The 24,802-nt window shown below is 50.5% G+C and overlaps 1 protein-coding gene across 4 annotated transcripts in view; it reads right to left on the bottom strand.

Moving 5' to 3' along the window:
- The window catches only part of Ssl1 (general transcription factor IIH subunit 2 Ssl1), a 34,776-nt gene extending 13,350 nt beyond the window's left edge, over positions 1-21,426 (bottom strand). For 3 of the 4 annotated variants that reach the window (XR_013317211.1, XM_077675689.1, XM_077675690.1), the window contains exons 1-11: positions 21,279-21,426; positions 19,516-19,627; positions 13,656-13,742; positions 13,279-13,384; positions 12,283-12,388; positions 11,045-11,135; positions 5,722-5,809; positions 2,762-2,838; positions 2,672-2,702; positions 2,559-2,610; positions 2,390-2,496 (exon numbers count right to left, since the gene is read on the bottom strand). Coding sequence is in view for 3 of the 4 variants with exons in the window: in XM_077675689.1 (XP_077531815.1) it covers positions 2,390-2,496; positions 2,559-2,610; positions 2,672-2,702; positions 2,762-2,838; positions 5,722-5,809; positions 11,045-11,135; positions 12,283-12,388; positions 13,279-13,384; positions 13,656-13,742; positions 19,516-19,627; positions 21,279-21,337 (916 nt within the window). In the remaining variant the exon portion in view is untranslated. The remainder of the gene's footprint in view (positions 1-2,389; positions 2,497-2,558; positions 2,611-2,671; positions 2,703-2,761; positions 2,839-5,721; positions 5,810-11,044; positions 11,136-12,282; positions 12,389-13,278; positions 13,385-13,655; positions 13,743-19,515; positions 19,628-21,278) is intronic. The other variant, XM_077675691.1, reaches the window with a different exon arrangement.
- Positions 21,427-24,802: the final 3,376 nt, after the last annotated feature.

Raw genomic sequence — 24,802 nt, 5'->3', positions numbered from 1 at the left:
GAAGAGGAGCGTGCGATATTCAGACCAAAGCTCAATAGTTAGCGCTGCGAGGCAGTATTGGCTGTTCAGCCTTCAAAGCCAGTCGGGGGCAGGGGTGGGTAATGAACTGCGGCGCATGCGGCGCAAGTTCCGACGACGACGCAGTGTGTGGCTCCGACCAGTGAGGTGACCGCGTTGTAAATAAATGGGAGTTTTAAAAAGTTTCCTCAAGTTTTTTCTTAAAAGTATGGGTCGACCTATAATCGAATATATTTTTTTTTTTTTCGGCGACTTCAATTTTTAGGGGGTCGACCTATATTCGTGCTCGACCTATTTTCGAATAAATACGGTAGTTGGATTCGCGCATGTTTTGGTTATAGTGCGGTACCGCTTATAGTGTGGATTTTTGCGGCTCCCACGACATACGTTATAAGCGGTCTACACTGTATATCAGGACTGTCCATGTTACGACTGCGGGTTCAATACGTCGCTGCACAGTGTAGTTCACCCTGCACTGAATGTCGTCAAAAAGGTGGGCTTTTGTCATTCAGCATTTCAGTTTTGATGAGTGAAACTGTGGTCTATTATAAACTTAGCATATTGTTCTGTTTGCCACTCACTTTGCAAAGGTCTAGCCTGTAGGGAGCAGAACACAGCATGGACAACGTCCTGTGAAAAACTGCTTAAACAACAAAACTGTCTGCCCTGTATACAAACAGAGCAATAAACTTGTCCATCCACACGAAGAGTTCTTTAATTTCTGACATAGGTAATCAACACAATGCAGTGGCAACTCCATCAGATCGAGTGGCTGTGGCAATGGGATAGAATTAGCTGAAAGTGCAATAGGTTGGCGTACCATTGGAAGTCCAATCGCGATTTCCCAGTGGGAGGGTCCAGTTAGGACTTCTAATTTGTCGGCCAATTATGTGTCAGGCACCTATTGGCGTTCCCAAATGGAGTATCCAATTGGGGATGCCAATGGGTGCCTGATGCATAATTGGCCAACCAAATGGAAATTCCAGAAGCCAATGGTTTTTTCGGCTGGGTCTGGGTTGATTTTTACCACGTGGGAACCTTTCTCAACACATGAGCGTTTTTGTTTTTTGCCTTCATCAAAACAACGACCACCATGGCTGGCATTGGAGCTGCGTCCTTCGGCTCACCAGCGTAATTCTTTAGCCCCAGAGACACTGCGGCAAGCATTAGAGGTGATGAGAAACCCCATACACACTTCACCCCTTTTACAAGGACAAACATTCTGCCACGTCTTGCCATCCAGGGCAGAATTATTTTTCCGAACCTTATCCCCCCATGCATGCCTCTGGCTGCCATTGCATAGCTGTAGCCCTTGGGTTTAAAGGCAACGTTTGGTTTCCATCATTCGCAACACAGGCTGACAGCAGTGCAGACATTATGCCCGGCGGAGTTGCCAGCGTCTGGAGTTTTGTCAAACCACAGATCTCTGCAACCAGGGGCCTCCTGCAGTGCCAAGCTACCCAGAGTTACTTGAAGCAAGAGTTGCAAAACTCCCCATAGGCCCCATGCATCAAAATGTGGCCCCACGATTGATCCACTATTTTGGATTTTCCTGTACAGTGGCGCCATCTATTGGTGAGAAAATAAACTATACAACGTGGTACGCCGCTCGATGAGCTGGGCGAAAAATGGTATTTTGGTGCTTACGTAACTTTTTCGTGCCGAAGAAGCCCAAAGTCTTCAACCACGCAAGTGTTTTAAATGCATTTGAACCAAGAGAATTAAATATTGCATCTGTGTGTTCGACAAGATGTGATGTCACCTGCGCATTGTTGTCTGCTGAGCGTCATCTGCGTTCTTCTGGCGGCAAAAAAAGTTACAAATTAGCTGCAACGGCTTTACGCAAGCTTTAAAGGATTATTTAGAGCCACTTGATCAGCTACTGGATTAGTTTTGGCATTCTGTATGATGTTGATCGAGCGAGAACTGCAAATTTAGTACTTCAGGTCCGACCTACGTTGTGCCGGAGTGCCCGCGCAAGCGCCAGTCGGCCGAAGCAGGTGCGCAGACCCAGAAACTACCGCAACAGAAAACCGCACTCAAATAAACAGTGAGTAACTAGTAAAATACGAAAATAAAAAAATTGTGCACCTTTAAAATAAAGTTTAACGTTAAATTGCCAGTTTGAATAATTACTGTGTTTTTGGATAGTGCGTGCGGTAACCGCGGTGGCGCCACCATACGTACGATCCAAAGCAGGGGGGGTCGAAGTGCGGGCGTTTTTCGAGGCGGAGTTTCGCAACTGCCTACTTCGAAGAGCTCCGAAGCCACCGCCAGCAAACGCAACCCAGGGAGGCCAAATGAGCAGGCCCACCATGCCTTGCATGATCGCAGGAATGGCCAACACGAGTGGGGGGCCCTGTGAACTCACCGCAGCCCTTGCACTCCACGGGAAGGTTGCAGTACTTGCCGTTGCACTGCGGGCAGAAGTAGCCGCCCTGGCTGAGCCCGTCCGAGGGAGTCGGGCTGTCCAGGTGGCTGCGGGCAAGGGGAGGGCCGTCAGCGCAGCCGCCAGGGGACCGAGGGGAGGAGGGGCTCACCAGAAGCAGAGCGACGGCTTGCCCTCGCTCTCGGTCCGGTGGAACGGGAACCCTGCATGCGCGCCAGCAGGGGCATGTATGCGGCGGCCGCACAGAGAAACCCACGCGCTTACCCATCCTGATCAGGGACGACTCGGCATTGCCCTGCAAAAGAAGAGGGGGGGCTAAGTGCTGCCCCGACGGGCCTGGGGAGACCGCCTCACCGTCACTGGTGGTGGAATGGCGTGCTGGAAGAGGACGTCCCTGAAGTGGTTCTCGTCCATGATGACGCTGTAGGTGCCTGCAACAGGGCGGCCCTTCTGGGAAACAGACACCACCACACGGCTGGGCAGCCAGGCATCGCCTTACTTGGCGAGAAGGAAGAGCACAAACTCTGTGCAAAGAGCAGGGGACTCGAGGCCCCTGATGATTTCAACGGCAAGCGCCACATTTCTGCCCCACACAAGTGCACTCAACCCTGTCACGACGATACTGAAAGGCCGACAAATCGCCACTGTCACAGCCCCTCCGACAAAGCGAGTAGTATTCCTGAAGGGTTTCCAACCCGCAATTAAGACAGCCGCACCGGTGGAGCAGCATTGCCTCAGTCAATGGACCATGCAGGACGCTCGGCGGAGGCCACATGGACGGGAGTGGCTCGCCCTTTTCAGCTGGCACGACGACGACGGGCAGAGGATTTCACACCGGAGCGGCCCCTGCAGACCATCACTGCAGCACAGCGTGTGGCTCGAAATGTGCGCTGTTCACGTGGGGCGCACACTGCAGGCTGATTCGGCTGCCATAAATAACTGACCACGGGGAAGCACCGCACTGTAACAAGTCATGTCACGCAACACATGGCAAAGTGGACGGGGCCACAGCTGCTCACTTTCACACCTGACAATTAAGTGTCTCTTCGGATCGCTCAATGTGTGTTCAGCCTGTTGATATGTCCGCCTGGTTTCCGTTGAGAAACATTTCTCACACGAATGCTCAAGAAAGCAATGTTTGGATTTTCTCCCACCAAACATGTACAAGGGCAAAGAATATTCTCAATATTGTACCCATAACGAAGCGAAAATCACTAAGACATGATATCAAAGTCCAGTCCAAAGTCCAGCCCACCACCAAAATAATATAATGTCACGCAGTGTACAACAAATCACGGTTCTTGTAGAAGGAGCATTAATTGGAGCAAACTTGTGGCCGCAAGAAGCTTTCAAAATCCTACCCACAATGCAATAGAAATTGCTAAGATGTGATATCAATGCCCAGTCCCCGGCATTGGAGCTCAATAAAAGCTCCATTTTTTTACACCCCTGAAGGAGTGAAAAAGGCCCCGATGTATCTCTGGGAAATTCTTGATCAAGTCCACCCAGATATCAAACTGGTCAATTTGCCCCGCGGTGAGTCTGGACAGCAGCGCGCGGCATCACCAGTGCCGACAGCGTGCACACTCCCCCAGCCAGCACCAGATGCTACGCCCAGGCGCCCGAGACGACTCGCCAGCCCCCGCTGGCCCTGCAGGACTCGGGCAGCAGGGCCGACGAGACGCGCACTGCAGCAGGCGTGCCACACAAAGTTGCGCTCCATTCTTGCCTGGCCTGGCTCGCCAACAAGTTCACAAGTGGCCTCTGGCTGCAAAAACCAGAGATACTGTTCCCAAAAGACCAATGTTATTAAGTGAAGCATATACGGCTAGTAGGGTTCCACGTATTTTTCATGTCTGTGAACAAACATTTACTTGTTTCTTCGAAGCTAGCTTGAGGTGTTGGAAAACAAACGTCCCCATTTGCGCACTAATAGCACGCAGTCGCCACCAAAGATGCAAGACGTTCCGAGCACCGATCAGGACTTGAAACCTCCCTGCCGGAAACCGTGGAACACCTACTGTTAGAGTGCCCCACTTACATGGTCGCAAGATGCTGTTTGGAGCAGGAGATCGAGCACCTATGCCCAGGGCCAATCAGCTTCAAGGCACTCCTCGGTCCATGGCCCTCCCCTTCCGCTCAACGCAAAGCACTAGTGGCGTTATTTGAATACGTGGATGAGATCGGAGTCACAGAACTGATTTGACATGCTACGAAGATCGTGATGTTCATCGAACTGTTCCCGCAAACTCCCCCATGTGTGCTTTTTTTTCTTCTTACTTTTCTCCTCGTTATTCCGCCGTGTTATCTCTGGGGCCTTTTCTACCCTCCCCTACCCGTTCCCCTGCCGAGTAGCGTGTCAGTGTAGAGATTCTGGCAAACCTCTCGGCTTTCTTCTTTGATACAGAGCTTTCTCTCTGCCCCATCACTTGGATGTGCACTTCGAGTAGATTCCTTTTCAAGATCTCACCTTCGCTGCTCCCCGACCTGTGTCAGCCATGCCTGCAGTTGCACTGCCCTCCCTTCGTTAGCGCTCCAAGCATTGCATGCCTGGTTTTCTCTGGCTTCTTGATGCAGCGGTGTTGTCATCGAGGCCAGCTGCTGTCCCCCTTTTTATTTCCCTTCTCTTCTGCTGTCACAATAAAGGCGCTGCGCACGGTCTGGACGCCAGTTTCGCTTGTCATCTGCCTTCACGCACTGAAATGCATAGAGTTTCATGCTAATAAGCACCAGAGGGAAATCTGGTGCCCCTGTCCAGGGGAGCTGCGCTCCAGCGAGTGTGCTGTCAAGTACCGGGCCGACAAGTTCCACTTGTCGTTGGCATGGCTCAGGAACAGGCGGAAAAGTGGCCTCTGGCTGCAAAAAGCAAACAATATATATTGCTCTAAAAGATTATTCAAATTTATTTTGTTATTATAAAATTGAAGCTGCAAAAAGATTTATTTGTCAAGGATTCTATAGAAGCTCCATGTGAGATGAACAAAAAAAAAACCCTTTTTTTGTTAATTTTGGCTTCGAGACAAAAAAAAAAATCTTTGTGGCTAGCCACGCCAAGTAGGCGAGGAACGTCGCTAGCTGCAACGGCAGCGCCAGGTTTCCCTCTAGTATAAATTAGCATGAAACTCTATGATGGAATGGTACAGAATGGTACACAAGTGTCTCCCATCAACAGTAAAGCGCGGCTAATGAGAAAGGAGTCCTTAGAAGCTCCATGCAGCTTAAACAAGGGAAGAAAGAAGTCCTTGGGAGCCACAGGAAGGCATGTTGCCGGCCACGGCAAGCCAAAGTGCCCAGCAGCAGCAACTCGTGCTCACCGCCCGTGCTCTTGGTCAGCTTGCAGCAGACGTGCACCTCGGCCGCCAGTCCCACCACGCTGCAGCGGATGTTGCCCTTGCACATGCTCTGCACCAGCACAAGGCACACACACGCAAGGGGCCATCAGCCAGGGAAGGAAGGCAGCCTCGACTGCCTGCAAATGGCACCAGTGAGCCCCGTTTTGAATGGCAGCCACAAGTCACTTTCCCCACCAGGCAGGAGAAATTCTGTAGTTAAGGGGGACACTGAAGGGATTCGTAAATTGTAGTCGGGAGTCTATAGGCCAGGTTTCGGCCACTCTCGCTGCGTCTACGCGATTCTATTTGGTGGAAAAATCAATCCGAAAGTGCTGTCCTTCTCTGTGCAACTCCTTGCCGATTTCCTATGACATTTTACATGACGCTCAAACGAGATGGCTGGGCTTCACTGCGCTACTGCACGGCTCTCTGACCCTCCGACAGCATCAGTTGCACAGGTGTCAAAGGGTTGTCGCAATTTGTTCACTCAGTTGAAACTAAGTCACAACACACTTGTGCCTGGAAGAATGCGCCTTGAGTTTCATAGTTTGTAGACTGAATCAGGCTCTAAGTCCACGTCACTCCACACAGGCGCACATGCAAAATTTCACTGAATGCTACGCTAGTAGAAAAATCTAAGGTCAACTGAAGAAGAATCAGCGAAGTTAATATAGGTACTAAGGAACTAAAATCAACTGAAACTTTTATTGTACAGTGTAAAATTACAGTGTGGGAAGTATTTTTGCGCTGGGTGAACTACAACAGCGGCCAGCAGCATGACCACACATTTGCGATCATTTTTCTGCCTGAAGAATGCAGTCGCTAAAGATGAAGATATTTGTGGGAATTCCAGGGACGTTTACTGCACGAGCGCTATTCAAGAAAAATACATCTAAGCTGTTTCGAATTCTATAACTAAGTAAAAATGTAAATACGCTATACAATATACACCTTCTATAAATGTAAATACGCTATACAATATACACCTTCTATTTCCAATCTCTGACAGCATTGGCTTAGGGGGGACATGGCTCTTAAAACTATTTCTTTTAATTTTTAAGTAAACTCTGTGAAACTTGTCAGTCTTGCTGCTTTTTCCCCACTGATTTCAAATACGGGATTATTTTTTAGTTGGTCAATTAGTTCCTGAGATAATTAGAAGTAATTAGCCATTTTTGGAGGAACATTAGACAAAACAGTGTTGGTCATAAAACTGTAATCTTTGCATTTTCCAACACTATGAACCCTGGTGAGTGCAATAAGACAATCAGTTTTTAGATGCATCGCTTGTAAAATTTTACAGCTCATAAAACTTCAGTGTTTGAAATGGGCACTCAAAATGGTTCCTTGCCACTGGTGCCACCAAGGTTTAATGAGCTGTAAAATTAGTTCCAAGCGATGCATCAAAAAACTGATTCTCTTATTTCACTCACCAGGGTTCATAGCGTTGGAAAATGTAAAGATTACAGTTTTATGACCAACACACACTGTTTTGTCTAATGTTCCTCCAGAAATGGCTAATTACTTCTAATTATCTCAGGAACTAATTGACCAACTAAAAAATAATCCCATATTTGAAATCAGTGGGGGAAAAACAGCAAGACTGACAAGTTTCACAGAGTTTACTTAAAAATCAAAAAGGTTTTCGCATGTTCAAATTCCCAATGGTGCTAGTTTTCTTCTTTTTTTTTTGAAGTTGTTTTGTTTGTTTTGGGGCAATGCTTTCAATACAGAACTCAGCATTTTTGCGCTCTACCGTTCACTTCTCCACGAGGAAGTAAGTGCACAGCGCACGTGCAGACCGACACTCGTTGGCACGGTGCTGCCATAAGCACTGACATCTTGTGGGCAAGTCCCGAATCCGCTGACCCTTGGCCCAGGGTGAACCCGTCGCTATGCAGGCACAAGCCAGGAAGCTCCAAAGGTGGGGGAAAAGCGCATCGCATCTGAGCGTCTCCCGCGATTCAAAAAACAGCATTCATCCACTGCGTACGCCTTGGCTAGTGATTGCTACGATTCCAAGCTGTACCGGTAGGGTTATCTGACACATTTTGCTGCCAACAGCGTGGCAAAAGCGCGGTAAGCCGATTACGGAGATATCGAGAATGCCCAGCCAACGATAACGTCGGATGCCAAACATGTTGTTTCCAGAATTGAAACCGAAACTGGTTTGAGTTCTAATCTTGGACATCATCCAATCACACTGCATCTCGTATGCGCGTCACTGCGGTTAGTTGTTGCAGCCGCCGCAAATGTCGCACGGTACTTTTTCTTTTTTCAGCATTTATAGAGTAAATACTGCTTTATCGATTGGATAAACGATGAATTTGAGCCGGTCTATGCAGTGCAAACAAAAACAGAAGTTTGGCAGTGTCCCTTAAAGGAGCCATGAAGACAAAACACAAGTTTGGTTCACTCAAAAGACGGCCTCGTTAGAATCATACTGGCACCAGTTTTAACGTAAGCTTTGCTCAAATAAGCTATATAATTAGGAAAAAATGGAATGGCCATGCGACCCACTCGCTCATTTCCCGCAAGCGAACCTATGTCATACTTGACTTCTCTGCGGTTGGCGCAGGCCGGCAAAAGCAAACGCAAATTAGGCTGAGCCTATAAGCTTGCAGAATGAGCTATTTGTGCTTAAATTTAGGGCACATTCTTTTTAAAGCAATAGGAATGGTGGGACAAACAGTGGAAGTTATGAAAGCACATGTAAACATAGAAGTACTGATGCGTACTGCTGTTGGTACTGCACGCACTATGCTTGGCTTAGCTGCACAGTCCTGCGGGGCTTTGGGGTTGTCTCAGACGACACCGGCCGACTGACGCAAGCAACGGTGTCTTACGTGACCATATTTGTCGGGCGAGTACTACGTTTCACGAAACGATTATTTTCTCCCCGAACAAAAACAAGCCAGGTTTAAATACAGCTTGCCACGGTATGGTGGCGCCATCTAGGTTCAGTAACGTAAACAAACGCACACCGCCGTAGGGTTCCTCGATGCCAGTGCCACCGCAATTGGGTCAACGTGCTCAACGCGTTGCTCTTTTCGTTTCCCACGAGACCCAGCTACGCAAATCAGATAAGATGATTCAAACTTCGCCAGTAAACCGCATTGCAGCGATAATTTTAGCGCGGTTTTGATACAATGACTTGCTTCAGTGGTGAGCGAGTGGCCCAAAATGGCAGCGTCAGCGTATGTGTCTCTACCCTGTACAGCGGACACGTGAATCAAGGTACCCAAGGCTGCAGAGCGGTCGGTTTCTGTGATGTCACTGCAGACCACGAAAACACACGATTTAGCGGGAAAATTTTAACTTAAATTGATTAATTTCTCAGTGAATAAAGCATCGTTTCTATCCGGAAAAGTGCTGGGGGCACTATAAAACACAAAATCTTTCGAATAAAACAAACTTGTATTTTGTCCTCATGGCTCCTTCAAGGAACTACAGTGAGAACTCGGTACAAGTATAACCTCAATGTGCGCAAACACAAAGGTTGCAGCCACCTTTGAGTAGCACTGAAAGCTGCACGAGGACACCCAGTCTTTCGCATTTGGTTTTCATACACACGTTTGGGGAACGCCCCATGAAGAAGGATGGCCAGCAAAGCTGCGGTGCCGAGCCTCAACGCGAGGTGTGACTGGGTCGTAGTGCACAAAGCAACACACATTTGTTTGTAATTTGCGATTGAGCATTGTTCCCGGTTATTAACTGAAAGTCCAGTCCTGTCCAGTCACTGCTCCTCGCGCATGCTCAGCACGGCTCTTCACGAGCCACAAGAAACGGCTATCAAGCGGCTCCGACGCAGCGTCAGACTTGGCTACTGAGCAATTGAGGCGCACACCTAGGCACGCACCGGCGCCAGTGCGTCTGCCGCAGCCATGACGCAACACAATCCACTTTAATTCGATCCAATCGAATCCAATCCAATGCCCCTCGCGCTTGCGCAGAACGGCCCTTCACGGCACACACGAAACTGCTCAAGCTCGGCCAGTGTAACTTACGCTACAAAACACACAGGAATCGTGGGTAGAAATTTATTACAGCGCAGGTATGGTAATCACGGCGCATGCTCTATGAAGGCCCTGGGACCTTTTTAATTGTGTACGATTTTTTCCATGCCCCGGGGGTGTGGCGCGCAGTTTTACGGTTCCGGGGATTTGAGTGGGCTCCGCAACGTGGCGCTACGCTCGCTAGCGATTCCTGTCTACATCACTCTGGGACGGGAGACAATCTGCTGGATCCTAGCCATTTGCAGCTTTGCTGTAAAAAGGGAAAAATTGACGCTGACACAGACTGGCAGGGAGACTGGGAATGTGTCCAGCTACAGTGGACCAACTCCCTTTGCCCGCACGCGTCATCCTCCATGTCCTTGGCCGCGCAGAACGACCAGCCGAAGGAGGCACCTTATTGGGCACACCCTTCTCCGAGATGGCCACCTTGTAGCCACACTGTGCCCGTTCCAGCCACATGGCTGGTGTCACGGATCACACCCACCGCTCTGGCCCCGTCTTCTCCGCGGCAGGGCCCCATGTCCGGAGATCTTGGAAGAGTGCCCCGACAGTGTGGCTGGCTGATCCCTTATGGCCGACTCCTCACAGCCACTGCACAGCCCAAGAATCTGTCCGGGACACGCTTTTTACGGACTGTGTGCTTGTGGGCTGCTCGACCACACTGCATCCGCTGAGCACCATGTCGCCATGAAATCTGGATGACAGAACGTGCTGGTAGGTGCGTCTGCTAAAACTCCGTCCGCGATGCCCTGTATTGGATTTCGCTTCAGCTGGGTGCTCCAACAGGCGGCTGACACCCGGTGATGCCAGTGCGGCACTTTTCTCCTTTTTGTGAAGTAGGCATTCCTCCGAGTGCAGAGCCCCAGAGGCCCCTGCCCGCCACGCCTGTCTGCCGCGATGGGCAGCAGCACATCCGGGCAGTGGAGGAGGATCACAACGTCAGCGGCAGAAGGGCACTGGGTAGAGCGAGCAGCACATCCCCCGAGGGCCATTCCACTGGGGAACGCTGCCGTGGTGCACCCGTTAGGGGCCATGGGCAGCGTCGCGGAGAGAGGCTCAGCTGTTTATCCACACAGGAGGCCTGAGAATCACGCAACTAGGAAACTTCTACAGGTTAGATGGGGATCACAAATAAGAAGGCTAGCCTATTTTCCAAGATTACAACAGCATGAGCTCCAGGTGATGTGCTCCTAGTCACTCAAGTCAACTCCACACCACTGCCAGTGCTACTTGGCTGATCAAGGCGCTATGGGAACCACGACAGCAGTTATACGTGCGGGCAGACGTACCTCGATGGTTGTGTGGATGTTGCCAGGATCGCACGTGGTCAGGCTCCCCAGGACGATCAGCACCTCCCGACTGGTGTGTACCGGTAGGTGCCTGCAGCATGCAAGGAGGCCACGTCACGCCAGCGGCCCCCCCTTAAAGCCCCGCTTTCTTTATTCGGCTCTCCTCCCTGCCTTCCGGGGGGCTGCTGCTGCTGCTGCTTTCTGGCAGGGCACACTGCAAGCTTCTAACTTGCACCATATGACACTTGAAGCTGGCCGGAAGAGCGGCTAAATGGCGGAGGTTACACCAGTGAACACTGTATTGCTCTCCTGTGGAGCCAGGAGGCCAGAGGAACAGGGCATGCGCTCTGCGCTTGGAGCTGCGGGCGTCTACACTTGTGCAAATGTAAACACAGCTGCTAACATTCCACACAACATTTCCAATGATGAGGTGATCTACAGTCCCAGTAAGAACATGCAAGTGATGGTGACAGTGCACAAGCACAAGTGTCAAGCTTTTGTTGTAATATTGTGATGTACAGCATTCTGCGCAAAACATCGGTGGCGCAGAAAATCAGAGCAAGAGCCCGAGAAGAGTGTGTGGTGCCCCAGTGTTTGGCTGAACCTTGCTACCAGCGCAGAGCGTGCATTACAGCCCCACAAGTGGGCACAAGGCCCGGACGAACTTCCCTCAGCCGATCACAGGCCACATTAGCCCCGCGCTACCCAGCAGTCACACGAACACCAACTCCCTCTGGCTCAAGACCTGACGGCACCAGCCGCGGTGGTGCTCACAGTAAAACCCCGTTACAAGAGACACTTGGCCACAAGAGACATTTGAATGGACGCAGTTTGGCTGGTTTTCCTATGTTCGCCATCTTAGCAACATTGCATACAAGAGACCTTGGTTACAAGAGACCTGTTTGGCTCCCTCGAGTGCCTCTTGTAACGAGGTTTTACTGTACCGACAGGGATGTTTTCTTGCACTGCACATATCTGCCAAACAAATTGCAACACAAGCTGCATGTTTGGCACGTATGCCAAACCAACGATGTTGCTAGTAGGCACGAAAACAAAAACCGGCACCAGGCCAAGGCAATGCCACACTTGTGCCCCACTGCTCGTGTTGCTGCCAGTGCATTCCGATCCTCCTGCCCTGGGAGCGTGCACTGCCGCCCCCACGCTGGCACCAGCAGCAACCCAAAAAGGCTGCTCTGACGGCTTCCCTTTCCGTTTGCCGCCACAAGGCCCTTGGTCACCTGAGAACCTGGGCGGCCAGTTCGAGGGCGTTCTGAAGGGAGGGCTCCCCCGAGGGCAGCCGGGACTTGCACGACTGCAGGGCCTCCACCAGCTTGCCAGCATTGCCTGCCGGGGGAGGAGGGGAAGGGCGCGTGGCGGCACTTCCTGCCACACGGTGCGTGCTGCTGCTCGCCACCGCGGGTGCGAGCCCGCTGCTCAAGGGCTCGCGCAGCGCAAAACAAACAAAGCAGGCAACACAGACTCTACAGCTTGAAGAACAAGCAAGTGATACGGGGACTGCACTGCCATTACAAAGAGATGTGTTGCAACTGTTCCACGAACACAGCAACCCACTTCCAGAGTTGCTTTCTGAACAAAACCTACCTCTACCTGGATACCATAGTGGAAACTTGGAAAGTATTTCCAAATGAAAAATGAAAAAGCATACTCAAGCACACTCAGTTAATCCTTGTTTTGAGCAACTTAGATGCAGTGAATTGCCCCGATATTAGCTGCAAGAAATTTGGCTAAGTTAGCAGATGCAAAATGTATGCTTTGCAATGGACAGAGCTACATTGCACTGAGAGCGCTTACGACCCCCTGTCAAGCATGCCTGCTGCCGTCAGTGTGCTCTCTCGCAATGCACCCGCTTGGCAGGAGGGCAGCTTTGGCTGCAGCCAAACATGGCTAGAGGATCCAGCTTTCACCTTTCAGCCTCCACCATACCTTAGGGATGATCCCTCAAATATGCTATAAGCAGTCAAAACCGCGTAACAGAAACTCAAAGTTTCTTCATGAAGATTTCATCCAGAAATGGCCCAGAAAATGTTCACCAACCCTTGTGCATCATTTCTTGTGGCCGAACGACAAAGAATCCACCACCCTTCATTGAAGCGAAATTCATTGTAGTGGGTTATGACTGTACAGTAAAGAAAAAAATAACTGCCAAATGCAGCTACAACCCACACCCTAAAAGTGCATGCGTTGGGAGTGCTATCACTGAACAGGGAACCCACCTGCCAGTTCACAGAGCTTCTGTGCCCGCTTGTTGCACGTGGAGATGATGCCAACATTGCTGATGGGGTTCTGGTCAAAGAACTCCGCAATGAACAGTTCCAGCATCTGCAAGAAACGCCAGAGGTGCACTGAGGCCCCAATCCCGTTTGCACAGGGATTCAAGTGGTCACGCAGAGGAAAGCAGGAGGACCTAGGGATGTGCCAGATAGAGTCTTGCAAGTTCTACTGATGGCTCCACGTGCAGCCTTGGCTCCCAGCCACAATGCAGTGAAACTGACTCAGGCCACCTGACGCACCCAAGTTGATCGCCCACTGCGGAGTGGGCATGCTGAGCCACAAGCACAGATTGTCCCCAACACACGCGACATGCTCTTACCTTCAACGTGCAGATGAGACGAGTTGGTTTCAGATCAGGCTCAGCCATGGCTTCCGAAAAATCCACCACTATGTACAAGTGCCTCATCTGCGAGCAACAAAAACAGTCGCAACGCAAAGTTGGCCACACGCACTTGAAATCTAACCAGTGGGCACTTTGAGACATAGACAGTTTATTTCATGTTTGCAAAAAGAAACATGAGCAGGCCAGAGAAAAAGCTGCATGTGCAGCTTGACAATGGTCCCACCCCAACAATTACAAGGTCAGCAGCTACAGAGCTGTTAAAATTCAGAAAACACACATACAGAGACATGTGTGAAGAAAAAAAAAAAGAAGTCACGGGATGTTTTCATGACAAACTAAACTCTCCTCACTCGCAGAGAAAAAGAAAACAAAAAATGGCATACAAAAGTGAAATCATACATAATTCAAGCAAAGCTATGCATATCAGAGAAAAACAAAAAGTTGCATGTTACTAACACGTGTACAACACTTACATGGGGATGTTCAAATTGCAAACAGTGGTGGAAATTAAAAAAAATAAGAAAGCTGGCACAGCTAAAAACAACGAGTACATCATTAGTGACGACGGCACACAAACACTATGTTGAACATATAAAAACGAAGCACATCTTTCAATGCAAGTCGATCAGGACTGAAGTGCCACTGTTCATTAAGTCTTCAAAAGTTTCGGGACAATGTTTTGCATCAATAATTGGTTCTGGTGGGATGAAGAGTCCAATACTCAGGTCATCTCATGCTGTAAGAATGTTCTTCAACAGTTAGGTTGGTCATAGTACAAAGAGTAAATGCTTTCCTCATTCGTTCAGTAACCCACGCCTTGCATAAACGGTAATTATAGCAATCGTTCACGCCAACTAAACCAAACGATTTGAACAAAGAACTAGTTGGGTGGTCGGCTACAGCATTGGATATTCCCTCCAGCAGCGGTGTGTAGAACTGTACACATCGAATTTGGCACCACGATGCGCAAGCGCGTTTGCTTTAAAGGAGCCATGACGAGAAAACAAAAGTTTGTTTTATTCGAAAGATTAGGTGTTTCATAGTACCCCAAGCGCTTTCCCGGAAGCAAATGATGCTTTATTCACTGAGAAATAAGGCCATTTAAGCCAAAATTTTAAATCTCCCGCTAAAATCGCACATTTGGTGACGTGAGCAATGGCGTCACACGGGCCGGTCCATGAAACAGATACTTAGTATGTCGACTCCGTATAGCACCCACACACGGGAGTTGACCGAGACGGCGGCCATTTTAAAAATACTTGTAAAACCTAGTGCACCCGCAGCCCTAGTCATGGAATCGCCTGATCCGGAGAACAAAACTCTCGCCGAGGAGCTAGGGCTTGCATTTAACAACCTCACACCACTTGAACGCTCAATGCTTCTAAGTGCACGAGCGGCAAGAGTTGTGGGATACGCGGTGGATGGGAAAGCGACCATTCCGCGATAGCCACAACAGACGAACGCCCTGCCGTCGGCACCGCTGCCTCGTCAGCCCCGTCACGATGGACGAATACAGACTGGTACGTATGTGCCGTATTTTTATTACGGTTAATAATAGTTCAACTTCAGTAGCAGTATCGCTTATGCCAGTTGGCCGGTGTCGTGTATGGAAAGCCGTTCGCGCGAGCTCTCTGCTTCGACCAGAAAGATACGAGCGTCAATGCACGGTGTTTACGGCATTTTTTCCCCCAAGGTCAGAGCGCCTCAAACCCGAAAATTCGTCTGCGCGACGGCGAGATGTCGAGCTCGGCCAGGCAGTAGTTTCGTACGCATTGGCGCACACGCTTGCGTGTTCGTTCGGAACTTCAACCGTTTACTCCACCGTTCTTTGTCATAAAAAGAATGTGCAGTATGTTTCACGGGCATTTAGCTCGCTATGCAAACTGTAAGCCCTGCCTAACATGCGTTTGCTTTTGCCGGCCTCCGCCAATCGCAGAGCATTCCCAAGTGACATCATAGGTTCTGTTGCGGAAAATGAGCTGGTGGGTCGCATGGTCATTTCCTTTTTTCCTAATTATGTAGCTTATTTGAGCGAAGTTTGCGTTATAAGTGGTGTCGTTATGGTTCTAACGAGGCAATCTTTCGAATGAACCAAACTTGTGTTTTCTCTTCATGGCTCAAGGCACCTCACATGTGCATTACCACATGCCTTCTAAGTGGACAACTAGCACCATCTAGTGTTTTCACACCGAAGCTAAAGCCAAAACAAACACTCAAGATTTTACGCTTCCAGCTTTTATGGAACAGCACGCGAGTGCATTGAAACTTTTGTTTGTACGGATGTATAATGCTTTTACAAAAAACGTCATTCATTTCACCTCAATGTAAAAGGTTGTGGCTCGTCGCGCACGAGAATCGTTTGTGATTTCTGTCAAAGATGGCACTAGGCCATGGAGCAAAAATTCTTCCGAACAAAAATTCTTCCGATGCAGTTGCTAGACACGAGATATTTGTATAAATCTGGGGGACGCTTACTGCGCGAGCACTATTCAAGAAATAGGCATCTAAGCTGCTTGGAATGCTAAAACTGAATAAAAATAGAACTGGCTATACATTCTATGCCGTATATTTCCGCGCCTCGCAGCGCTTGCTTAGGGCCGAGTGGTATGCCTCGGCTAGTGATTATTACGATTCCAAGCCGTGCTGGTAGGCTTACCTGACGCATTTTACAACGGACAACTTGGCAGACGCGCGCTATGCTGATTACTGAGATATCAAGAATGCCCGGCCAACAGTAACGTTGGATACCAAGCAGGTTGTTTCAGAGAACTGAAACCAGAACTGGTTTGAATTCTAATCTTGGACATCGTCCAATCCCAGTAAATCTCATATGGACGTCACTGCTTTAGTTGATGTGGCCGCCGCAGACCGCAGATGGTCGTGCTTCTTTTGGGCTTTATAAAATAAATACTACCTTACCGACCGGATAAACTATGACTGAACTATGACAAGTGCATTTATTTGAGCCAGTCTACGCAGTGCAAGCAAACACGGGAGCTTGACAAATTCACTGTTGACGATGATAATAAATAAAAGAGGCAAGGCTGCACGGGCACAAGGGTACGGGCCTCACTCGCGCCTCGTGCTTGTGGCAGTGCGATCCTGATCAGCGCAGCGAAAGGGCGACCGGCTGTCGGGCTCCTTTCTTACACAAGGCAATGTTGACAATGAACTAGTTTTTAGACAATACCATGAGGTTTTCTGAAGACCATGTTTGTTGGAGCATGTGCTCAGAAAGAACTGCTCCCCTATGGATCGATGCATTCAGAAACAGTGAAAAGGACCATTGTTTCACCCCCTCCAGAATCTGCTGTACAGAAGTGGTGCGGTCAAAAGATGCAGGACAGTTCTGTTGGCCACATTGGCAGGCTTCACTCGGCTGGTTTCCCTGGCACTGTCGGCGCCACTGTGGCAAAGACGATGGTCGAAAAAGTGAAAGGAGAGGAGGAGGCCAAAAATGTCTGCCGCCCACAAAAAACGGACGGCACAGAGAGTCCCACAATATGAAAAAGGTCATCGAAAGATACGGGATCACCCTGGCGTTCTCTGCCCTGTCTAAACTTGCACGCCTGCGCTCGCGCATACCAGGCGAACGCAGGAAGATGGCATGTGGGAAAAAGCACTCAAATCACTAGGTCAATTGTGCTCTCGGTGTTGTGTACAAAATTCCGCTATCTTGCAGAAGGCTCTAGAGAGAGAGAGAGAGAGAGAGAAACATCTTTAATGTGTAGGCCAAACGGGCCATTGCGTCACCGAGAGAGCAAGGGAATATGAATTGTCGCTTGTAAAAGGTAAGGGAGCTCATTTGCCTACCGACTGTCATGCCTATGGTTGTGAGCCACGCTTCAATGAGATAAAAATACCAAACAAAAGCAAAAACAGGGAGGCGGGAGAGTCAGCTGAAGCGCATTATATCAGGAAGAGCGTGAGTGATTGTGCAGGTGATACCGCAAATGCACTGCACAGTAGCGAAATGGACTTTCTTGAAAATGTGCTGCAAACATCTGTGTTACTTTTATCGTCTATGTATGCGTACTACCCTTCTTCCTCATCCACTCTATTTCTATCTACAGGACATGCGTAGTGCAATAAAGTAGTTGGAAGTTAGCGCCTGCTCTGTCTACTCTGTATGCCCCATCCGTGTATTCTCGTTGTGCTTCAAGTCTTGGGAGCTGCCCTCGGTGTGGCGGATGAGGCGTCCGATGAAGAAGACCTGCTGCGTGATGTGCTATGCCCAGTGCATCGTACCGCAAAAGAAGCCGCAGACGCTCTCGTCATTCTAGAGGAGTTTTACTATGATGTTCCAGGCAATACGCTTGCGCTAGAGAGATTGTCACATGCCCACAAACTAGTCCTTCCCGCTCAGGTGTTCACACAAAATTAAGAAGCATCACGGACTTCTTCTCAAAGTAAAGGTATGGAATAAAAGAATAGAAAATGTGTTTTTGCTATTCATTCGATAATTCAACGTTCGGATAATCTGGACATTTTTTTCACTCCCTCAAGATCTGAATTAACGAGGTTTTACTACATTAGCATTACTCGGACAATACTGCCTCCACCATAGCACTTTCCCTCCAAAGCTGCCAATGACAAGACTGCCCTGTTGTACTACTTCAAGTTGTGGGAACCGTGGACGTCCACCTTCCCAATTCCATGCGCGCCATCGGGAAGGGCCAGCAGGCTATGCATTGCCACTGGCTCTGCTGGGCTGGCTGCAAAAGCTGGCGCTCCATGTGCGCGTGAGGGCAAGTCGTGCAAAAGGTCGGCTGAGGACGGCAATAAGCACGGAGGTGTTTGTCACGAGCCACATGCGCCTCCTGTTCATATCCCAACCTATAGGCCAAATTGTGAACTCCATCGAGCGTCGTGCTCCCATGCTTTGACTCTGGCACGACTGCTCCTTGCGTTCTTGTGCAGGTGAACCTGGCTGGGCTGCCATAGGCACGGCACAGGGACGGTAACCCACATGCTCAACATGCTGGGAGCTGGTGCTGGGAGCAACCTATGCAGGAGAGCCAGAGGTTGCCCCAAAAGCCCACAGGGAAGCCAAATGGGGGTCTTGTCGGATGAATTCATGGTTCCTCGCTCCCAGAGGAGGACATTGCCAAGCTTTTGGTGTCTGAGGGCATTCCCGGACATTCGTGGTCAGGACCGGGAGACCCTGATGCCTACTGCGTCCGGTACATCGACTGCAGGCGTGGCTCACTACGCTCGGTCCGGACGACGCCTCACGCCGCCAGGTGGCTGCAGGCAGACAGTTCATGGTGCCCGACACAAACCTGGAAACGGCTTGACACCTGCTGAAGGATGTCCGCTCTCTGGTCGTTGCTTGCGAGATGGGAGCACATACGCCTTGTTCTAATCCTCTATGCACTAGATGGTGCAGCAGACTCTGCCTACGAGAATGCAATGCACGCGAGTTCACAAACTCACATCTGCCACTACTGCATTCTGAGCTCGAGGCAATCCAACGCCCAACAAAGAGCGGCACACTGCAGTTCAGTCTCCTTTCGCTGCAGGGCTGAGTGCGCGCATCTCGATGCTGTGAAATTTCCACTTGAGACTGCGTTGTAAGTGAATCCCAGACTGGATGCTGCCAGTGGACTTCCCTTTGCAGTGTTGCGAGATGTGCAGAATCCGTTGCACCATTGGCTCCTTCCGTGTGCAAGCAAGGGAGTGCAAAGCTGAAATTGCAGTGGCAAAAAAAAGTACCTCGCACCACGAACGCAGCCCAAGTGTGCACTGGTTTTGGGGGACACAGAGGCATGCACGCAAGCAAATACAGTGCGTGGCTTCCAGCCGGGGGCCCAAACCCTCGAGTGGGGGTGCTCACCATCCCGAGTCGCACGTTCTTCTTGGCCAGCATCTGCTTGCGCTTGGCCCTGTGGACAAAGTCCAGGACGCTGGACTGCAGGAGGCCCGACTCATCCTCCTGGATGGCTTCCCTGCACAGAGAGGCACCGTGGAGCAGCACTGTGTGGAGGCTGGAACAACCAAGCCCAATGGCACTCTCCCACGTGCTCGCCTCCACCAAAGCAGCAGCCCTCCTCTCGGACGGCCCTTTGTGATGTCAGTCGAGGACACGCTATCACAAGCACTGTGAAGGCGGGTTCGGACTGGCTTCTGCCCCACTTTGGCACCCTGCATAGCATCCGCACGTGGCTGCAACTTGGAGGAGCACCAGTAGGGTTGGCAGACTGGCTTAGTGAAAGGTCCAAGTAATGCTATTAACGTAGAACATTTATATTGCTTAGGGTACTGCCTGTAGACCGTTCCATCGGGCGCAGGGGAACGTACCCTCGTACTCAGCGGTCGCGGCACGCGGGCCACCCTTCCCCCTCTCTGGAGTGTGCGTGCTGAACACGGTGTGCCTGGCGCGGCCGCTCCTTTGCCTCAACTGCACTTACTAGGCACCGCGCGGGCGGGTTTTCCGCTAATTTACGTATTGTTTTAATGAAATGTTGCCAATAAATGAGCCAGACTGGTAGCTTGTGAGTTGCGCTTTTGAAAGCACGCAAGGTATTTGGCAATTTCTTTCGGCTGAGCTCTTTCTGTACACCGACATTGGAGTGGTGGCAGAAAATTGAGCAAAGTGCAATGGTCTCTGTTCTTTCGACAGCAGATCTCTTTGCCACAGGTCGAGGCCCCAATGAGGCAGGGAAGCGAGGCTTAGGTGCTGATGTCTCCTCTAGTCCGGGGTACCTCGGCCGGCACTGGCCGCCCGGACTCTCTGCACCAGGCTACGCTGGAAGGAGCGGTCGGGGCCAGTCAGCCGTGCCAGCCACTGCTCGTAGGGAAGACAATAAAAACTCAATCGATGGTTCCCCGCAGCTTTAATGTTTATGCCACATCTATCAGGACTGAATGCAGGAGAACGCATTAACCGGTCATCACTATTCCTTTTTTTTGCCACGGTAGTTGAAAACTTCATTTCACTCCCCGTATGGGAAATGTGTGCACTTGACTTTAGACAGTTGCCTTGTTTCTGGAAATATGAATTCCAGTTCTTGAGATCTTCCTTGTGTTGAAAATGTAGCCTGGTGTTACAACTACGTCGCATGCATTCTCTACAAAACCCTAACAAAAATGATTAGAAGAGAACTAGCGAGACTCTCAGTACGCGACACCACTTTTACTAAACGAAATATGAAATGTTTGCATGACACACTCGCTTGCACAGTTCTCTCAACGCGACGGGTTTGTCAGCGGAAAAGTCACTCGGAGAACCGCGACCTGCAAGGCGTGCAAGCAGAGAAAAGAAAGTTGAGGACTCGCTTAACGGCAACGCAATGGTTTCCGCGCCAAACTTGTAAGAAGAAAATTGAAACTATTGAAAAACCGGCGTAGTGCACAGACGCTAGTCGGTATCGTCAAACTGCACACAGGTGTCACTGCCACCAAAATTTGCGCCTTGACAGCGCGATGAAGAGAGAGGAGAAACCTCCAGGAAAAGCATGTGCTCCAGCGCGTAGGCAGCTTCAACTTCATTTTTGGAGCAGGAGCGAGGGAACATGCGCCAATTTTTTACAATTAATTTGCACAAGAATAAAGAGACCTAGGAATGTGCATCAACATGAACAAAACAAAAACACCCACCAAGTTCTTTCATATTCGGTCTCCCACCGGTAGCCTTTCCCCTCTTCGTCGTCCGCCATCTTTACACTACACCTCCCGGCCAATCTTGCGCTCTACAACGTCAGGTGGCGACACAAATCAGTCCTTAGCTGACGTTCAGGAACGGCGCATGCGCCAACCTTGTGGCGTCATTATTTTAAAATGGCAGCTGTTATTTCGCTGGGCTCTTCTCGTCGTTATTTTTGTCTGGCATTGCTTCGGTGCATAGGTGTTTGGCGGTTTGGCTGGCGATTGTGATGAGGGCGCTCCCGAAGAACTTCTGGAGAGGACTTACGGTGGTGTGCAGCGTGTGATTGGAACGTCGCGTTACGTTACGACGGTGACCATGGGCGTTCTGCATCAGTTCTGCCGCCTCGATTTGCGAAAGTGATGAGTGCGCTCCCGACGAACTTCTGCGCTGCGTGATGAGGCCGCTGTGCGTTTCGTCTACTACGCGCTGTGGCGAGAGGCAGCAACGCCGGTGACACGAGGGTAGCAGGACGATGCATGACCGCTCGATTCTGCGCGCATAACTTATTTCGCACCGCACTGCTATGTAGACCACAGTGCTGGATTAACAAAATCAACAAACCAATCAATGAGTTTCAATCAACCGCGCACTAGTGCTGCGAGCTTCAACGCAGGCTGAATTTCGCAGTATTCCTGTGTAAGTAAGCATTGTTATCATGCCTCAGTTCCATTTATTTCCATATCTGCTGGCTACATTGACCATGCTGTCCTCTACCCTCTCCACAGCAGGAGAAGGACAAACACTCATGCCTTGCTCTACCAATGGGTCTATTCGTTTCACCTGCACCGCGTGAACCAGTTCAGGCGGTGCCGCACTTCGCCGTTCGTTTCAGCGGTGCAGCTCGCGGCACCTGAACCGCGCCGTTCGATTCACCGGTGGTGCCGACGGGTGCAGGACGGGTTCATGGCTTTGCCTGCACTCCCTGCCGAGGAGGTGCAGAAGCAGACGACAAAAGTGCAGGGCTGGTTCCGCCGATGGCGGAACCCGCTTTGCACCGCTGTGAACTGGTTCAAGAGGTGCAGGCTGAATCGAATAGACCCAATAGCTCCATTCGATTCAGAAGGGGTGCACGGCAACGTTGCAGAGAAAGTTCTGTGGTGCCGGTGCAGTGCAGCAGCGTGGTTCCGCGGTGTCGTGCATCACGGCTGCACCGTCAGCAGCGCCCCTGCGTGTTTACAATCGAGCGAGGTGCAGGCATAGTCGTCTGCTAATCATCCTCGCATGTCGTCCTCTACAACTGGATGTTTACGGCCATCTGGGTTGCGTCGTACGCATCAGCGGCGACGCTAAGTTCGTCCAGCGTATCTTCGAGCTAGACGGACATTTTCACGCGGTCGCCGCAACTGCCGGTAGCCGCCTGCCAACCCGCAACGCCCCAACGCTCACGGCACCGAATCGCTGCACCTCCTCCGTAGCAGGTGCAGCGGTTCTCTGCACCGCGGCGGCACCGCTGCTGCACCATGAGCAATCGAGCGACGCGGTGCATGGCACCATTCCTGCAGCGGCGAATCGAGCGCTTTGGTGCAGCGCACCTTGCAACGGTGCAGGCGTTGCAGGGAATCGCGTCTGAATCGAATGGAGCTAATATTCAATCCTCCTTCCCCCCAATTTCTCCTCAAAATTGCCACCACGTCTGTGCCAACGTTCTTCTGTGCCGCCACGCCATGTTATTTTTATTTTTTGGTGGCACGCCACGCGGCGTGCGAAGTAGAAATACAAATTGTTCCCACGTGGCGTGCGAACTAAAAATAAAAACTGTTCCCACGTGACGTGCGAATTGGGAGACCCTTGTATTTAACGCACTGCTACAGCGGTGCCAGACGGCGCAGACGTAGCCCGGCAACTTCGAAAGGCAGGTGGGGACGCAGCAGCTCAACATGCAGCAGATTCGAGAAGGCCCCTCTGAGGTTTTCTGTCCTGCCAGTTTACACCGAATAGTTTATGTTTATTCCGTTTGCTCCAGTATGTAGTCAGGGTATCTCGGTCGCCGAACCGAAGTCGCTCGCCGAGGCAACCACATGACAGCGACTGCTCGAGCGACTGAGGATGGCGATTTCAATGTTGCCGCACACACGCGCTAGGTACGCTGGTTGTTTGCAAACATTTTTTTGTTCATTTGTCATAAAAAGCATGACTAAAAAGTATTACGCCTTTCTACCTTGCTTTTTGCACTTCATTGCATCTTTAAAACTGGTTTGGGTTAGCGATAGCGCACGCTTTTCCTTTTGCGCCTCGTCTCTCGGCTCCAACATGAACGCCGTGAAGAATTCGCTTTCTTGACGTCGTTTTTCCCACACGGGTCTCACCCAGTGTGTGCGGGAGCCTTCTTGCTCCTGCTTCAGCGTGTACACAAGCTTTGCCACGCGAAGCTTTCTTTTCCGCTGCACCGCTGCGGAAAATCCGCTGCGTGGATTTGCAAAGTCTTCCCCCCGTTCTCTTCCGAAACCGGAGGTTGCGTGCTTACGTAGGGGCTCTCCTACTGGCTAGTCGCTGAGGCCACTTTCGGGAGGCGAGCGACTGTTTCAACGTTTATTATCTATAAACGTTGCGACTGTTTCTGGCGACCCAGAACCGAGCGATTCGATGAGCGACTTGGTCCGCGGCGAAAAGTAGTTCGTCGCTAGTCGCGTCGCGCCCCAAGTCGCTCGCAAAATCGCTCCATGTGGTTGGGGCTTAAAGGGACCCAGAAAAGCCTTCTGTAAAAGTTACAAAAGGCCTGTATTGTCACGTAGCACCAATATAGCGATCTAATGCCGTTGGAATTATTTATCTACATTCAGTATTAGCTGCGCCAGAAGCAATTAAATGCACATCTCCCCACTTGCCGATCGACTCCTCCTCCCTCTCTGCCTCCTTCAAAGCAGCTAGCTACATTCCTGCGCCTAGGCTCGCGTCAATCACTGCGGACCCGCCTTTGCCTCGGGATCGCGCAGGAAGGAGGAAGAGCAGCCGGAAGCCAATGGCAGTGACGCCGGCGGCGGCCGACCTTGCCGGCGATTGGGCGAATCAGGGGGCGCCTTCGCCGTTGCGTCACCCGCGGCCGCCGTTGCGTCAGCCGCGGTCGTCTCGCTGCGGCGTCGCGCTCATCGGCTGAGAAAGGCGATCTTCAAAAATTGTTTACAAATTATCTGTACAACGTATGGGGCTCACACTTGGCTCAAAAATCCCCCGTTATGTGTTCTACCACCTGAATGCATTTCATTGCCACCTTCACAAAGCTTTTCAGGGTCCCTTTAACACGTACTTTACTCGCCCGTACATATGAGTTGGCGCACGTAACTTTGAACGCAGATTCCTGGAAACAAAGCAAATTTATATACTATACCGTACCAACAAAGCATGTACCAACTTCATAGCGAAAGTGAACTTTTAACATAATACAAACTTGGCTAGTTGGTACCTTCCGACAACTAAAACTGCGCAAAAGACGTGCGCACAGGAATGTTAGACATGTAACTTTACAGACGTAACGTAA

Source organism: Haemaphysalis longicornis, unplaced genomic scaffold, assembly GCF_048455015.1.
Source record: "Haemaphysalis longicornis isolate Haplotype H1 unplaced genomic scaffold, Haemaphysalis longicornis Haplotype H1 scaffold_7, whole genome shotgun sequence".
Classification (NCBI taxonomy): domain Eukaryota; kingdom Metazoa; phylum Arthropoda; class Arachnida; order Ixodida; family Ixodidae; genus Haemaphysalis; species Haemaphysalis longicornis.
This window is presented reverse-complemented; position numbering and strand designations above follow the sequence as displayed.